Consider the following 17,811-nt stretch of genomic DNA (forward strand, 5'->3'; position numbering starts at 1 on the left):
TACGGATAATGTGTGCATGTGTGTGAAACATCCATTTTAAGTGCTACCAGTGGCTATCAGCACACAGGTCAAGTCTTTAGTTGAGAATTCTAAAGGTTGAACAAAAGAATGCGCACTCAGTGAAGCAAGAATAACACCAGAAGGAGGAGCCATGAGAGGATGATGTAAACATTGCAGACGAAAAGTAAAGGATAAAAGGGGCAAGGAAAAAAAAAAATGCCGCTGACCTTTGAAGAGGTCTTCCCCAGACACGTCTTCTGGCGCCTCTTTCTCCAAGAAAATCTGGTGGGACGGGAAGGAGGAAAACGTACCACAAGTTAGAAGTGAGGCAACTAACAGCCATTTTGGAAACAGTGGTTCTTCAAACATGGCAAAAGTATTCAGTTTGAGTACAAGTAAACAGTGACTACATCCAACTCAAATGCTGAAGCAGGCAGAAACGATGGCAGAACCTGCTGTGCAAGAAATGTACAAATTTTCCTACATGAACATTTAGGCAAAAAAAAGAATTGTTTTGTGCTCGCGCTGCAGTCAACTAGAAAAAAGAAAATGAGCAATGAAGATTTGTGATTACAAGCTCACAAAATCGTTATCATCATCACTGCATCTGCGTCGACCTACTGATGTCCCCTAGAGGCTCTCTGGCCTCTCTCTAAGATGCCCAGTTGATCTAGAGCAAACGTCATTCGCTCTAAATGTCATTAATTTGGCGCTACACGAGAATAGCGAATGAAATTTGAGCCGAATAGTATTTAGCGGCAACTGAGGTTTGGGAGGTCATTCAGCAGCCAAATGAGTAGCCTTGACAGTAGTGGTGTGTCACTAGAGAAGAAAGTTCAGTAATAAACCGAAGAATACCATTTCTAAAAACTGCCAACAAACTTATATTTTCCCCCTTATGTTGTTCTCCAAATAAAGAAAGACAAACAAGTACTAACAAAAAAGAAAATTAATTTGCCGTGCGCGTGCTACCCTAATATGGATTTTTTGCGAACTTGTCTCGGCTTGTAATGTCTACTGGTGTTACCTAAACCGGTAATTTTCTTATTTTTATAAAAAAAAATAATTGTTTGTTCTGTTTTAAAAATGTTCTGCATGAAAACATTCTAGACGCACTTGAAATTTAATTTTGCAGATTTTGCGAGCTCGCTAATCGTCACCACTATCAATGTCAAATGACATTTGTTTCACCGTCTAGACCTGCACGGTCAAACCAAATGTCATTAACAGCTAATGTCATTCACTTTGAATGATATTAGATTTGCCGTGTGACAGGAGTATAAGGTACCAGTCTGAGGTTATGGGATTCGTCCCAAGAGCTGGAGAACAGAGACTGACAGAGCACACTGCTGCGGTGGCACTGTCTTTGCATCGTTGCCAATGTTGCTAGGATGACAAGTTAAGATAACGCTCAGCACCTGCCTGTGCCGATGCACCCGTCACACATACTTTCAATAGGTCCTAAGACTCCTGAGGCCAATACCATGTAGAATTGAGTGTTTGCAGCCAGTGTAAGGCGGTAAGACAGGAAGGAATCAGAATGATGCCGATGAAATGCAAATGTTGGTGGACAACAGAAGGAACTACAGGCAGCCATGCCATTGCTGCTGCCAAAGCAAGCAAATGTGACCACTGAGACGGTCAGAGTGCTGTGTATGAGTGAGGTTGTTCGTTTTCAGGTAAAAACCTATTTTACCCGATTTTTACACCTCAACACATTTCAGGAGAATCGGGTGAAACCCAATTTATTTCTCCCCGAATGGACATCTTCAAAATAAGCAATCTGCACAACCATGCACAGACAGTCCACCATTCTCAACCAGTACTCGCTGGGAGTAAGCCCTAGAGGCACAGCTTTTGAACAGTGTGAGCATAGGCATAACTCTACCGCTCGCTACCCCAGGCTGGCAAATGCTGGACTAGAATTGTTGTGCACAGCTACCGGAAGTTGCAATGTTCAGAGAACTTTCTCTGAGCTGAGATACGTTCAACGATCGATCAGGTATCGAATGGATTGATTGATTGATTGTAGGTTTAACGCGCCGATGCAACGGAGGCGATGAGGCGCGCCGTAGTGGAGGGCTCCGGATTAATTTTGACCACCTGGGGTTCTTTAACGTGTGCCGAAATCTCGTACACGTGGGCATTTTTGCTTTTCGCCTCCATCAGAAAAGCGGCCACCGCGGCCGGGAATCGAACCCGCGACCTAGGTATTGAATGGAGGCCAACATGTTGCACAGGCAGGTGATAATGTATGTAAACAAGTATGTGTAAAAAAATGAATGACCGGCTTTTTCTGAATCAAATGCTTCATTTCTTCGAAGTTGTCAATACTTTTTACAGACATCATTACTGAGTCATTTTAAGCAACCACCAAATTTAAGAGTGTTTGCTAGAAAACCCTGATGGCCCCCTGATTACCAGCTTGAAACAAACACCAATTTTAACGCGTTAGAGTTAAGAAGCTCCTCATACCTTCTGATAAAAGAATCTGAGTATTTATTAAGCACATCTGCAGATTTAACCCAGAAAAACTTTAATTGTGGAATGGTTTTACAAAAAAACCCAATTTCTCCCCCATTCTCAATTTTAAAAATAGCACCCGATTTTTGCCCCAATTTTAAAAATATATAAAACTCGGAGATGAACAACCTGATGATGAGGGGTGGGCAAGACATCGGATGAGCTTCAAGTTTGCAAGAGACAGACAAAACCCAAGTTTGGTTAGAAACTGGTCTTAGAAACGTTTTTTTTTTTTTTGCTTTCTACCAAATTTTGATGAAACTGGCTTGTTCAGTTTTTTTAGCTGATTTCAAATATCTAATTAGTTTCGATGTGAGGTAACTAATTTCCAATTTAGTTCAAATCTTCCTTGATTGTTCTTGACAACAATAGGAAAAAAACTATTCAACAAAAGATTACCAGCAAGGAATGAACAGATGCCAGAAGTTGTGGAGCATGAAATGTGGCAAGCAGTTTTTTTGTTTTGCAATCACATACAAGTTTATAACAATTCTAACTTCTAGGTTTGAAGTACTCTTCCTAACCAATTAAAATTAATGCTAATTAAACAACTACTGAAACACAAAATGCAAAATCTGCTTCCCATGTTGCATGGTTTGAACATTCAGCTTTACGCTGCAAAAAAATGATCTTTCTAGCTGCTCTACATGCTGGGACGTACCTCTCAAGAATTTCGTATCACTACGATACCACTCGCGGCAAAAAAAAAGGGGGAATTATGGGAAAATTGTTATTTCTTTGTTCAAATCGGGTTTCTATGGCTTGATACTGTTCCACGTATGGAGTTTTCAGAGGAAAAACTGCAAGTCAGGAGAAAAGTGATACCTAAAAAAAATGATTTTGGGGGAATTTTTCGGTCCCAAAGGCCCATGTGCCCCCTTAAAACAAGAGAATAAGACTGCTTTGTCCAGATAACAATGATGCCAATTTTATAGCAAACTTCCACCAGGTTCGCCAGCCACTTTCTGGCAACGTCTCTCGATGTCACAGAATATTGTTTGCGCGATTAATGGCCGCCAAACGAAGCCACTACCAAGAAACATGACTCGGTGATTGTACTGGGGCTTCTAGTTCCATTTTATCGTATGACTTTAGTGCTAAAGTGCAGTCAAAGCACTGATAACTATGCTTTTAGTGCTGCCCCATTATACATCACTCCTGCCTATAACAAGTCACCGCAGCGCAAAATTTAAGTTTTTCAACATTTCTTTCAATATTTTCACCATGGGACGATAAAAATGTCTGCCGGTCAAATCCTACCACCCGAAAGCTTACCAAAGCATCCCACGCTTTCCAATGATCCTTTCGTGCTACCCACGCCGATGCCAATCCTGGAACCATTTTCACTGATGCTTCCTGGGATTCAATCACCCACCGCGCAGGCGCTGCTTTTCACCACTTCCTAACATGGCGTGCGCTATGGCCTGGTGCTCCAGTACGATGATCAGGAGTGCCCCACGTCTTGTGAACAGGAGTTGCACACTATTCATATGGCCCTGGACTAAAGTGTCTCAAGGCGCCTTGCCCCCTGGGGAGCGCCTCACCATTTACACAGATTCCCTTCAGGCCCTCAGAAAATTACAGCAGATTCCACGGTACGGCTGCCTAGCTCATAAGGTCATTTGCCACGCACTTCGCGTACAACAAACTGGACGCACATGTGACCTGGGTTCCATGTGTCTCAATATTTCTTGTATTTTTTTAGTGAAAAAAAAAAGTATTACATGGCTAGAATTGAGCTGAGTGAGTCACCAAAGGTTAGTTTGGCAGTAAAACCAAGGTTGTATTTTGTCTTCTTCATGTCCCCTCTCTGCGATTTACCACAGGTCTTCAATTTTATTATTCCTTTTTGTCGTGCTTTTTGTCAAGCTTGCAGACCGCAAGTTTACAGGAACCATTTAATGGAGTGCTACATCTTGCAAAAGCCGAAAACCTATCCAGGAAAATGGAGACGGCTGTCAGAGGGGTAACACCACGAAACAAGAGAGATTTTTTCAGAGCACATGTCCCGCCGAATCTGGCAAACAAAACAAAAACAAAATTACGGTAGTTCGTTACCTATGGGGTTAATATTTACTAAAGACACAACAGCATCAGAAAAGATCAGCACTGAGCAAGAGAAAAAAAAAACAAAGAAAGAAAACATGGGTTATTACCTCTCGGATTCCTTTACTGTTAGGCACTTTGGACGTTTGTGAAAAAGAAGGCATCTCCAGCACGGCAAAGTCCTCCTCCGTAACATCGATGGAAAACAAGCGGATCGGATCCAGGGGAGCTGAAAAGCACCTGAAGAAGAGAGATGCAATTGTTAAAACACGATGCTATTCAATAACAAGAGGCACTTGTTTTGCATTAAGTGGACAGCACACAGGTTCTATACACTAAGTGCGAAACCACCGAATCAGAAAAAGAATGCACACAGCATAGCATTCAGCCGTGAGAATCATGCCGTACTTTCGCGTGGGCAAAGTGGAGAAACCTGGTTTTTAAATGGTCTGTCGAGAATTAACGGCTTGCCTTCATCAACGAAGGCATAACTGAGCAACACTGTTATCTCTGACAATTAAAAAAATTTGGCACAGACTATGAAATAATACGCTGTTTAATTTGCACAACCTCTGCACACGTTTTGGAGAAGTCTTCACATCATTGCCATGCTATTACAAGGAGACACTACAATTTCTATGCAAAAGCCATGGGGCATTTCCTCACACACTAAAACCAAGGCAGTACGTGTCACAGGTCTAAAGTTAATGTTATGCCAAAAATGCCTTAAAGGAGCCATGAAGAGAAAATACAACTTCATTTAATCTGAAAGAACTAGGATTCGGTATATCATTCCACTCCATTACAGCCACAAAAGATGTTCTTTTAATGAAAAAAAAGCAAGAAGTAATTAAGAACTTTCAAATTTTGCGCCACAGTGACGTGTTATCAGGAAGAATGACGTCGTATGGGCCAACAATAAAATATAATTTTCAGTGCATTAACTGCACGTTAGCATTCAAGTGATGCGGTCAAATGGAGCTAGAGGCCCCATTACAGACGTTCAGTCATGTGTCGTCGCGACAGGTGAGTTAAGCGGACGCCAATCGCACAAACAAGGTTTCGTGACGTCATAGAAAAGTTGCGGGAAATTGGCGAATTGGCTAGAGGGTCGCGACTGCATCACACATTTTCTTTAAAGGATTACTGACACCAAATTCTGACGCTTAAAAAATGACATAATTGGCTTCAGTAGTTTGTACAGATGCCTCACAGAAATTTTTGCAGCGATCCGAGGCCGGAATCACATCTAAAATCGGTTTTGATTGCCCCGGTCGCGAGATTCCACAAATCGGCAGCACTAGCGAAATCGCTTTCGGCGTGACGAAACATCGGCCTGCGTGTCTGGCTGGTTCAGGGTGACGTCATATAGTCGTTTTCGGAACCGGAAACGATATCCTGCGCTGCTGTTGTCGGTGGTATTCGTTTGGGCAGGAGACGTACGGGTGTAGCTGTGTGAGCAATGCTTGTAAACTTAGCGTGTTCGACGTCTTTGCTCTTCAGTTCGTGGCCGGCGCATGGTGTTCCCTTGCACTGGTGCCGAAAACTATGCGGTGCCGGCACCGCGCGGTGCACGTCGCCGAGCTCGCCCAAGTTCTGCTATGGCAAGCTCGCGGAAAGCGAAATACTGCTCGTGGAAGCCTGTCTGAGCAAATCGACGACGACGCCAAGATGCATTATTTTCCACGCGACGACATGCAGCGCTAAACGTGGACTGAGTTCGTGTGCGGAGGCGGCCGCAAGAACTGTCGCCCAAGCCAGTGGGCTCGGCGTTGCTCGGGTCAGCTTGGGTGTTGGGAACTTTAGGCTTAGTATCGTGGCGAATATTTGATCGCCGGTATCTGTACAACTGCGAATGACCATCCCTTACACAACTTTTCACCACACTATCATTCCCTTTATCGCATATGTAGCTTCATTTTGGCGATAATTGCCGTTTCAGCGATTGGTAACCAAGACATCTGTTGTGGCCTGTTTTGATTCTAGCGCGCAGGTGGCACCATCTTTCGGCCGCTCGCCGCACCGCGATGCCGGCAGTGCTGGGTCGGAGCGCCGAACCTCCGCTACCGGTCAGCGTAGGCTTACCATCGCGGCAAATATCTGAACGCCGCTTTTAAATTCAGCGCTGATAACAACCCCTAGCACAATTTTTCAACACACTAACATCTACTTTCTCGCATGTGGAACTTCTTTTTCGCGATCAGATTGATTAGAAGAGTGGCGACAAGCTGTTGCTATCACCGCCTGCGCCGGTTCGAGCCGCAGTGATATTAAAAAACGGACGACGGCGAAGACATCGCTGGCCGAATCGCCTGGCCAAATAAAGTTGTTCTGTCTGTCGGGTGGCAGCGACTCATCCGAGTCTGACGATTCAGACGACATGTCGACTGCGCGGGCGAGTGAGGACTATGTGCAATCATATCAGACGATGCGGCAAACGTCCCTGACGTCACGGGTGAGACCGTGACGTAAGGCTGGCCCGCTTGCAGGCTGGCCTTCGAACGGCCATTTTCCCGCGCGGCGACCAAATTTGAAACTGGTTGCAATAAACGTGCTATAATTAATTCTGTGTTGGCGGCTGACGGCTTTCAGTTCGCTTTTCGTAATTACTGGGCCAATAGGTATTCTTTACAGCATAAAAACTGAAAGCGAGAAATTTCGTGTCAGTACTCCTTTAATATCTCCGTTATTTGTTCGAAGATTGCAATGATATTGGCATCATTGTTATCGGGACTAAGCAGTCTTTCTAATAAACCCAACTTGTATTTTGTCTTCATGGCTCCTTTAAAGGGGCCATGCAGACAAAATACATGTTTGGTTTATTCAAAAGATTCCATGTTTTGTAGTGCCCCTAGCGCTTGCCTGGCAGCAAACGATGCCAGATTCAATGAGAAATTAGTAAATTTAGGTTAAAATTTTCACTCTCCCGCCAAATTGTGTGTTGTCGTGATGTTTGCCATGAAGTCATGAGGGCGGGTATTCAAACGAACTTCCAGTGCATCATTAGGCTCTTCAGCCTTGATTACCGTCAGTCCTCCCAGATGGCGCTACCATAGTCAGCCATGGACCGTTGTCTGCCGTTGCTTTGTTTTTGACCGTATTTATACCTGGCTTGCTTTTGTTACGGCAGAAAGTAAGCGTTTCGTGAAACATGGGGTATGCTCAAGAAACAGGGTTACATAAGACGTCGCTTATGCTAATCAGCCAGTGTCGTGTAAGACAACTCCAAAACGGCAGGCTGCTGTGCAGCTAAAAAAAGCACAGAGCGCCCAGTACCAACAGCAGTGTGCATCGGCACTTCTATTTTACGTGTATTTTTGTAACTTTCATTGTTTACCCCACCATTCTTACTGCTGTAAAGTGGATAAGCATTACATTTAAGCGCAAACAGCTCATTCGGCAAGCTTATAAGCCCTGCCTAATTTGCATTCACTTTTGCCGGCCTCAGCCAAACGCACAGATAGCCATATGATATCATAGGTTCTGTTGCAAGAAGTGAGCTACTGGGTCGCATGGCCAACCCCTTTTTTCCTAATTATATAGCTTATTTGCAGGGTTCGTACTGGCTTCAAAAGCGAAAATTCAAGGGTTTTCAAGGACTTTCAAGGACCCGAAAACACATTTTCAAGGTCCCCAACTTATGTTTTATCTGGGATTATTTATAACTTTTTCAACACAATGCAAAATCTTGTTATTGCCCAATACCTAAGAACATTAATGCACATTTAGATAGGCGCTATTGGTTCATGAATGATCCCTCGGCTTTATTTTTTATTTCATAGTTTGTATTTAGAGGTTTTTATTTTTTCTTGGTGTTTTGCTGAGGCTGTTTGATTTCAAAACTTATGTTGCCTGCATCTCCTGCTTTTTCAGCAAGAGTATACGCTGAAATTAACTCAGCAGGTGTTGCTGCAAGGCAAGATGAACTATGTACACGACCACCATTTGCATGAAAAAGCAAACGCAGATGGAGCGTATGAGGCACAGCAAACATGCAACGCAAGGCCGTCCACAGACTAGATGGAACATGCAAGATAGAGAACCGAATCCGGCTTTCACGGGATTGTGTAGTGACATGAATTCTATTGAGGAGTGCTGCTCCCAATGTCACCTCGTAATATAAGAATCCACAACTCGTAATTTCACGCAATACACTGAAACTTGATTGTTACAATGTTTCTTTACATTTAAATTCAACACCTAAAATTCACAACAAACACTTTAAATTCTTGTGAAAAGATAGGGCCATTGGTTCTCTGCAGAAAAATCAAGGGTTTTCAAGGACCCTTTCAAAATTCCAGGACTTTCCAGGCCTTGAAATTGACACTTCTAAATTCAAGGGTTTTCAAGGTTTTCAAGGACCTGTGCGAACCCTGGTTTGAGCAGAGTGTGCGTTAAAAGTGGCGTCAGTATGATTCTAACGAGGCAATTTATCGAATTAACCAAACTTGTGTTTTGTGTGCATGACCCCTTTAAGCACGCACACACAACAGGCTTCCGAGAAAGGTTCTCGCTCGTCGTCTGCCTCGACGATCAGAGTTTGTTGACACATTTTGAAAACAGAGAGCCCACGACATCAGTGAAGGCTTCCCAGCATGCCACTCAGACCAGTTGGAACCGGTTACAACCAGGCTCCGCTCAGCAGAGGCAAGTGGTGCTAGGCAAAACAGTGGTCGCGTCTTCTAAGTATGCACACCCAAACGAAATCACTGTGGCAAAAACGAGGTGCACTGAAAGCCACTGACTCACAGCATCACCGATCCCGGTACATGAGCAGACACTCGAAGAGAACTTCATATGCTTTTAATGGCTCAAGTCTCACTAACTCAAATTTTGATACGTTTGCCCCTAATCATAATTTGCCACTACCAAACTAACACTCACATTATGGGAAAACAAACCTTGCCACACTTTCCCACTCTTACGTCTTAGAATTCTCTACCAACTAAGGTTAAAACACTCGTCATCGTTATACGCATTTAAAGAAGTCTTGCATTTCTAGTACAGTCATAACCACATATTCATTCATTCATTTATTAATACTGTTAGCCCAGAAGTGGGCCGTTACAGGGTGGAAGGACAAAAAGTTTCACTCGAAAGCAGGTTATCAAGTTGAAACAATATTTCTCGGGGCTGTAGCGAGCAACAGCTCAAATTATACATAAAAATGGAACACTCACGGAAAGGAATACACGCGGTCAGAGCTGGACAATGACTCAACGCTTTGCGACGCCTGGAAGGCGGCACCAATAAAACAAGCATGGGCGTTATCATGCGAGTAACATCAAAGTAACATATGCCAGAGTTATTGTTAATATACATAACAGCCTTTCCCTCGTTACCGACGACTATGTGCTTAATTTTGTTGACTTTTTTGCCCACGTTATGCCAATACTTCGAGTGGGATTGTGCGCGTCATTACTTACAGGAGGTCCCCTTTGACCGCCTGGCTTTGGGACCTCCTCCTGTATTGCCATTTGTGTACATTTTATCAATGAATGAAACGGTGCTCATGTCATTCAAGGCACACACTACATAAGGTAGGTGAAGGAGTCGTGGAACGAGTTCACATCAAGCACCTCCCTCGGCTGAACCTGCACAAGTCGATGAAAGCTTTATAAACTGAGAACTTGTGCTATACCTTAATCAAAGACACTTTACCTTTTAGAAGGATGGACATCCAGAGTCTCCAGCCAAATTTCGTCGAGTATTTCATTCGGCGTCTTATGTAACGGCGGCACTCCGAACGGAAACTGCATTAAGGAAGAGAAAGTTTACACTTTGACAGCTTTACTATACACAAGTAGGCGAAGTATTTACTTCACGAGGCAATGCAGCAATAAAAGCCATACAAATGCAAATGCACGAGACAAAACGTGCAGTGCCTCTTTATTCCACAGCAGCTCTGTATTGTATTTGCCCATAAAATTTCTGTTACAAGAACAGATTACGGCTGCCCGTGAACTGCTCTGGACAGAAAGGAAAATAGAAGTGACCAAATGTTACAGAAATCGCACATGGGTAACCGACGCCGATCAGTTCTTTGAAGAAACAAAATCCCTTTTGCAGTAACATCACACTGCAAAATTGCACACTGAATCGCGCTATGGACGGCCGAAGCGAATGTTTTGTTGACGCCTGCAAGATCGATACTACGTTTTACTTTTAACGCGAAGTTTTCAAGGCGAGAAAAAGTAGTAGGTGGTTGCCCCAAACTCGCGGTAAAGTTGTGGCAATGTCGATCGGCATCATTTTGACGATTCGGGCCAATTTTTTGTATCGAAGAGGCGTGGTTTCGTTCGAACTTGCCACCGCAGAGCATTCCTTAGCGCGTCTCTAGATGGTCCCACTTACCGGCGTGTCAAAGATATCAAACGGCTGCCCACATTCGACCTCAACGTCATCTTTTGAAACTTTGAAAGACAAATTCTTGAAAAACTCGTCCATGATTCTGCGTGCGTCGGTTAGACGCTGCAACCACTGCAACGTCCACACGAATTTCTCTGATGCACGCTGGATCACACTAATCACACGGAACGGGAGAAACACGGGAAACAGACTGCTGCAGATGCAGACAACTCCAAAGTACGAAAACTTTCAAGACAAATGTTCTCTCATCTTCTGTAACATTGTTTTAAAAAAAATCTTTATATTTACAGTATTGTACAGAGGTGTACACTATTGTATGTATGATTACAATTTTACATAAGTTGCAAACGTAGTTTTATAAACATAGACGGCGCCGCGGACGGCAACGATTGAGTGGTGTAGGCATGTGTAGGCAAAAACAAAAACCCACAGCCCGACGCGGGAAACATAAAGCTGCTGACGCTGAGACGCGGTTGCTTTAAAAATTCCGGGTTAAATAATCCCGCGGCTGTTGTACGCGGACAAATTAACAGCCCCTTCATCAGCTGCATAGGGACTTCAGACAACTTTTTCCCTGCGCTGTAAGCAGTGGCGGGTCCAGAGGAGGGGGCACAATATTTCTTTACGGGGACACAAACACAAAGGTGATAGGGTGCTTTTGAAGGACGGTGAAATGAGCTTTTATTCTTTTGGAACGAAGGAAATTTCAGGGAACTTTTACGTTTCCGGATTGAAAGCGGAGACAAGGAGCTCGCTAAAAACCTTACTCGTTCGTCACGCCGGGAAACGTACGTCAGCAAGACCATTCAGAACGAACTCTATCATCGCAGAAATACCTAACACTGTGGTTTACACAGTGCCACATGTTTGATGAGACACCGTATATCGCCCAAGAATCGCAACTAGTGCTGGTTTTGAGCTACGATCTCAATGGCGTACTCCGCGAGGACTTCCTTGAATTTATATCTTTGAAATAGCTATCTGCCGAGCGCTCTGAGACAATGAACAAAAGTGTCCGCGAGCCAATAATTGCAGGTAAAGATATGTTGCGCACTGTTATCGCCATCCTATTGAGGCATTGACTGAATTTAAATAACTGTGTCGGAGTTGGAAAGAGGTGGTAGCACTATCTATGGTGTCTGAAATGAAGGGGGTGGTACCACAGATTCAAGGAAGGGGGCCGCATGCTCTGAGAGGCTCATGCTACAATCACGTGCTTAATTTATCAATTTCGAGTTCAATCAAATGCACGATATCCGGAACGCTTAGGCCAAGTAGTGACCCCGGATCCCAACCATGAGACAGAGATAATTAGAGGGATAAAAATGGGGTGGAGTGCATTCGGCAGGCATTCTCAGATAATGAATGGCAGCCCACCATTGTCCTTGAAGAAGAAAGTGTATTACAGCTGCATCTTACCGGTACTCACCTACGGGGCAGAAACTTGGAGGCTCAACATAAATTGGGTTCAACTTCAATTGAGGACGACTCAGCGAGCAATGGAACGGAAGATGATAAGAGAGCGGAGCGGGTAAGGGAACAAACGCGTTTTAAGGACATAATAGCAGAAATTAAGGAGAAGAAATGAGTGTGGGCAGGACATGTAATGCGAAGGCAACCGTTGGTCATTAAGAGTAACAGGGTGGATCCCTAGAGAAGGCAAGCGTGGCTGGGGGGGGGGGGGGGGAGCGGGGGGGGGCAGAAAGTTAGATGGGCAGATGTGATCAAGAAGTTTGGACGCTGTTAGCAGAGGACCGGTATAAATGGAGATCCTTGGGAGAGGCCTTTGCCTTGCAGTGATTATGATGATGGTGATGACGACGACGATGATGATCCGGAGCGCTGTCGGTGTGATAAAGGCAGTAACTACATTCCTCACAGCTTCGTCTAAGAGGAATGAAGTGTTAAAACAGATGTTTGGAGGGCAACTCGCAGGATTTTGACAAACCCGATGGGTCGACCGCCATAAAAGTGTTCAGCAGTGCCGCAGCCCTCTCCCGTATATTGCTGGAACGTTAGATAACATTGCCCATTGGAGGCGATATATACTTCTCGCTGCGATATCTGATGGCCACTTTGTTATTGCTTTGGTTGTCCTAAATTATTTCTCGGCACACACGCATCCGTTCACCAAGGTGTTTCAAAAGCCATCGATAGACGTCAAAGCGCGTACGGCTCAAGACGCTGTACAGGAGGCGTCACAGTACTGCGGGGAAAGCGAATTTTGAGCAAAATTGGGTTTTCTAACATTTTTAACGAGGCCACTGCACTTGCTAAGGTCTGGACAGATCTTCGCCTGAAGCACGCACGAAAGAAAACAGGCTTGCTCCCAAAGTATGTCCACGAGTGGCGTTGCCACTTACTTCAGACAAACTGTCTACATGCCTCTGTTGGAGAACATGATCATGGACATCATCCTAAACTTTCCATCTGAGACGCTGGATATATTCCAGCTCTTCTCTTTGTAGCCTTATAATTTAGAACATACTAGATGCACTTTCGGAGCTATCCTGATTTGCAGTAGCCTTGCAATGAAGTACGGCTCAATTACTCGCATACCACCGACTCATCCTGTTGCGGAGTTCCACGTTGAGTACGACTTGTGGTTTGTGGAGTGGCGCCGAGAAAAGGAATGTGGTGCGTGCATTCCATCGACAGCCATTGAGGCCTTCGGCGCTTGCGACAGGGACATTTTTCTGACCGTTCAAACACTCCTACAGGTCCTGGTGACGCTGCCGATCAGCGTAGGGACACCAGCAAAGTGCTTTTCAAGTCTTCGCAGACTGAAGACGTGGATTCGGTCCACCATGTGCGAAGATAGATTGCTAGGACTTGCTTTAGTATCTACGCATCGGGACATTTTCGACGGCATAAATAGTGTAGTTGAGCGATTTGCTCATGGTGGGAACAGCTGATAGCTGCTATCTCTGTCATCCGTCTAGAATTGGAAATCGAATGGCTGTATATTGACTGCTTTTATCTTTGCAATCCGTCCATAAGAGAAAAACGTATGCCTATATATTGACTTTCTTCTGTTGGGTGCGTAAGTTAATGCGTCTTTTCGTATCATTGACATCAATCATTTGTGTGTTTAGAAGCTTAGAAATTTATTTAAAATGTTTATTTATGCACAGTATACACCTTCATTCTATGCTGCCTGGTGTTGAGCGATTCCATGTCTGGCTGAAAGTATGCCATATACCTGACTAGAATTTTGTTTGCGCTTTTTTGGCGTTGTGGTTCAATTGCCGACGCTCCTTTTGCATTGAATAAATTATCAAAACAATGCATACGTTACTTTTTTTCCGCATGACATTTGCTTCCGGTACATAGGGTATATACAGTCAATCCTTCCTTCTTCAATGTGTGCGGGAAGATTGAAAGTGCTTCCGGTACATAGCATATATAGTGTCAATCCTTCCTTACCTGGACCAGAGTCCTTCAAAAGGGACTCTGCCTGGACTTAGCAAGCGCGAGGAAGCCATTCTGCATAGTCTGCGCTTGAATGTGGCCTACGCGGGACATTACCTGTGCGAAATCCAGCAGGAATCTTCACCTCTTTGTTCCATATGTGACTCACGAGAAGACCTTTATCATGTTATATGCGTGTGTCCAAAGTAAACCGTGCAAAGACAGAAACTCACATTATCTTTGTACAGGCAGCTTGGTGCGGGACTTGAGCTGAGGGCTGTTTTGGGTCCTTGGTCGGGTCCCAGTCAGGCTTTACGGGCAATCAAAGCTCTCTTGGAGTTTCTTCGGAGCACAGAACTGGACAGAGTTTTGTGATTGAAAATTTTAGGCGCATCAAATGACATCTTTTCGTTTTCACATTTTTTTCTCTTTCTTTTTCTTTTTGTTTTTCTTCTCTGATCTAGCGTAGCAAGCCAGCCCGACGGCTCGGCTAACATCGCTGGTCTTCATTAAAGTTATTCTCTGTCTCTCTCTGCACTGCAATGTACCGCGCGCACTGCACTGGCACATACTGAGTTGCGGGCGTAGTTCTTGATTGCCGAGCGGGAGTCGCTCAGTATGGTAGAGCACCGACGGTCCGTGAGGGCAAGCGCAATGGCCACTTCCTCTGCTTGGCATGCCGACGGTGCCCGGATGCTGCAGGCACTGTACACTTCACCGGTCGTGGCTTTGACCACCACTGCCACGTAAGTGTCTTTTCTGTCTGCGTACTTGGCCGCGTCCACGAAGAGGGCGCCGCTGTCGTTCGCGTACGTGTCTGTAAGGGCCTTGGCTCTTGCGGCACGTCTCCCCGGGTTGTTGTCGGGATTGACATTCCGTGGGAGCGGTGTTATCTTGAGCCTTTGTAGGGTTTCCGCCGGTAAGACTCCGGCTTCTTGCTGCTGGGGTGGTGTTGTTGCCCCTGCGAAGCCCAGCCGGGCGAGGATGCTCCTGCCCGTTCTGGTCGTCGAGAGGCGTTCTAGTTGCGCGGTTCGTTGAGCTTCTGCAATCTCTTTGAGGGTGTTGTTGACCCCCAGCTCGAGAAGCCTGGCCGTGCTGGTGCAGTTCAGAAGCCCCAGTGCGGCCTTGTGGGTTTTGCGAATTGCTGCGTTGATTTTGTCTCGTTCTTGCACTTTCCAGTAGTGGAACGCACCGATGTACGCCACGTGACTGGTGGCGAAGGACTGGACCAGTCGGAGGAGGCTTGCTTCCTTCATTCCGTGGTGTCTCGTGGCTACCCTCTTTATGAGACGGGTGGCCGTCCCGAGTTTGGTGATGAGTCGGTCTACTGTGGTGCCGTTGCTTCTGTTGGCCTCCAGGAACATGCCGAGGACCCGGAGCGTCTTGACTTTGGGGATGACGGTGCCGTCTTTCGTGTGAAGAGTGATCTTCGCGGAGTCTTCCGTTGCCTGTTTGCGGTACCTTCCCGATGGAGGGATGATCAGCAGTTCGGATTTTTGCGGCGAACACTTGAGGCCCGTACCATCCAGGTGGTCTTCGATGGCGTTCACTGCTGACTGCAGCGTCTCCTCGATGTGGCCGTCACTGCCCCCGGGGACCCACAACGTGATGTCCTCCGCGTAGATGGTATAGCGGACTTGTGGGACCTCCGAGAGCAGTCGGTTGGCCACGCCGATCATGACGAGGTTGAAAAGGAGTGGTGATATGACGGAGCCCTGGGGAGTACCGACGCTCCCCAGTGCCCTTTCTGACAGTTGTAAATTTCCCGCTTGGATCTTCACGGTTCGTTCAGACAGGAAGTCCCGGATGTAGTTGTACGAACGTCGTCCCATGCCCAGCCTGGAGACCTGCGCCAAGATGGCCGAGTGGCGCACCTTGTCGAAGGCACTCTGGAGGTCGAGGCCCAGCACCGCCCTGTTGTCGCGGGTGGGGACGGACGAGTCGAGGATCTCGTGTTGCAGCAACAGCATTGCATCTTGGGTGCTGAGCTTCTCCCTGAACCCTAGCATGGTGTCAGGGTAGAGGCCTTCGGTTTCTAGGTAGCGTTGCCATCTGTTCCTGAGAACGTGCTCAAGGACCTTTCCCACGCACGATGTAAGAGAGATCGGGCGCAGGTTCTCAATGCTGGGTGGTTTGCCGGGCTTGGGTATCAGGACCGTCCGGGCCGTCTTCCATTGTGGGGGTAGTTTTCCCGCTTGCCAGCATCGGTTGAAGTACTTTGTGAGGGCGGTGACCGCCCCGTCGTTGAGGTTTCGCAGGGCCTTGTTGGGGACCTGGTCCGGGCCGGCAGCAGATTTGCAGTTGAGTTCCTGCAGCACTGCGCGTACCTCCCATTCTTCGATGTCTTGATCGAGGGTCGGGTTGGCCGCGCCTTGGTATTCTTCGTGTTGTTCGACTGCTGTGCTGGGCAGGTACTTAGCGTTTATCCGCTTGCCCGTTTCTTCCTCTCCCAGCTCTCTGACTGCAGTGAGCATGGTCTGGGACAGTCTGTGCTGTTGGTATCCACGGGTCGACGTGTCGTCCAGGAGATGTCGAAGGAGTTTCCAGGTTTGACCCTTGTGGAGTTGGCCGTCTGCAGCACTACATGCCGCGTACCACCTCTGGGTACACAGGTCTTGACTGTACTTCTGGATGGCTCTTCCAAGCTCCACCACCCGTTTTCGGAGCTTGCGGTTGTGCCGTTGGCGCTTCCACCGACGCTGCATCGACTGTCGCGCTTCTATCATGTGGGCCAGCTTGCTGTCCACTTGCTGTATGTCATCATCAGTGTCCAGCTCTGTGGTTGCTTCGGACGCCACCTGTTTGATGGCTGAGGTCCATTTGTCGATGTCTGCGATGTCCTGTTGCGTGCCTTCCATGACCGAGCGGAAACGGGCCCAGTCCGTGAGCCTGTGCTTGCGCCTTTGTTCTGCTGTGTGGGGCCTGGCGGTGGGTAGCACCAACTCGAGAATATAGTGGTCGCTGCCCAGGTTATGTCCTGTATTGCTCCACCTGACATCACCCTTGGTCCTGTCTGACACTCGGACGAAGGATAGGTCCGGGTTGGTATCCCTCGTGGTGGATGTGCCGATTCGGGTAGGAGTTGCCGGGTTCGTGTAGAGGATGAAGCCGGCGTTCGTGGCTTCGTCGAGCAGGTCCCGCCCTTTGACTGTTGTGCGACTGTATTCCAGCCTTTGTGGGGGGCGTTGAAGTCTCCGCATATAGCAATTGTTTCGCTCGGAGCCGTCCGTGTCGCTTTGTGCAGGAGAGCCTTGAACTTCTGTTGTCTGTGCGTGGGGTTGCTGTAGACTTTCACGAGCAGGAAGGATTCCTGCCGCTTCTTGCCGATTACCACCTCGGTCGCGCAGTGTTCGATGGTGCTACGGCCGAGGAAGTTCTCGTGTTTGATGAAGGTGAGTCCCTTTCTCACGAAAGTGCACACGCCCTGCGCCGCTCCCTTACCGCAATCTCGAACGCTTGTGG

General features: G+C 46.5%; 1 protein-coding gene across 1 annotated transcript in view; it reads right to left on the minus strand.

Annotated features, from left to right (window-relative positions):
* Window positions 1-11,087, minus strand: part of LOC144161454 (superkiller complex protein 2-like) — a 65,414-nt gene extending 54,327 nt beyond the window's left edge. Inside the window, exons 1-4 of the mRNA XM_077692111.1 lie at window positions 10,924-11,087; window positions 10,231-10,322; window positions 4,680-4,809; window positions 228-282 (exon numbers count right to left, since the gene is read on the minus strand). Coding sequence (XP_077548237.1) covers window positions 228-282; window positions 4,680-4,809; window positions 10,231-10,322; window positions 10,924-11,016 — 370 coding nt within the window. The 5' untranslated portion in view covers window positions 11,017-11,087. The remainder of the gene's footprint in view (window positions 1-227; window positions 283-4,679; window positions 4,810-10,230; window positions 10,323-10,923) is intronic.
* Window positions 11,088-17,811: the final 6,724 nt, after the last annotated feature.

Source organism: Haemaphysalis longicornis, unplaced genomic scaffold (genome assembly GCF_048455015.1).
Source record: "Haemaphysalis longicornis isolate Haplotype H1 unplaced genomic scaffold, Haemaphysalis longicornis Haplotype H1 scaffold_112, whole genome shotgun sequence".
NCBI lineage: Eukaryota > Metazoa > Arthropoda > Arachnida > Ixodida > Ixodidae > Haemaphysalis > Haemaphysalis longicornis.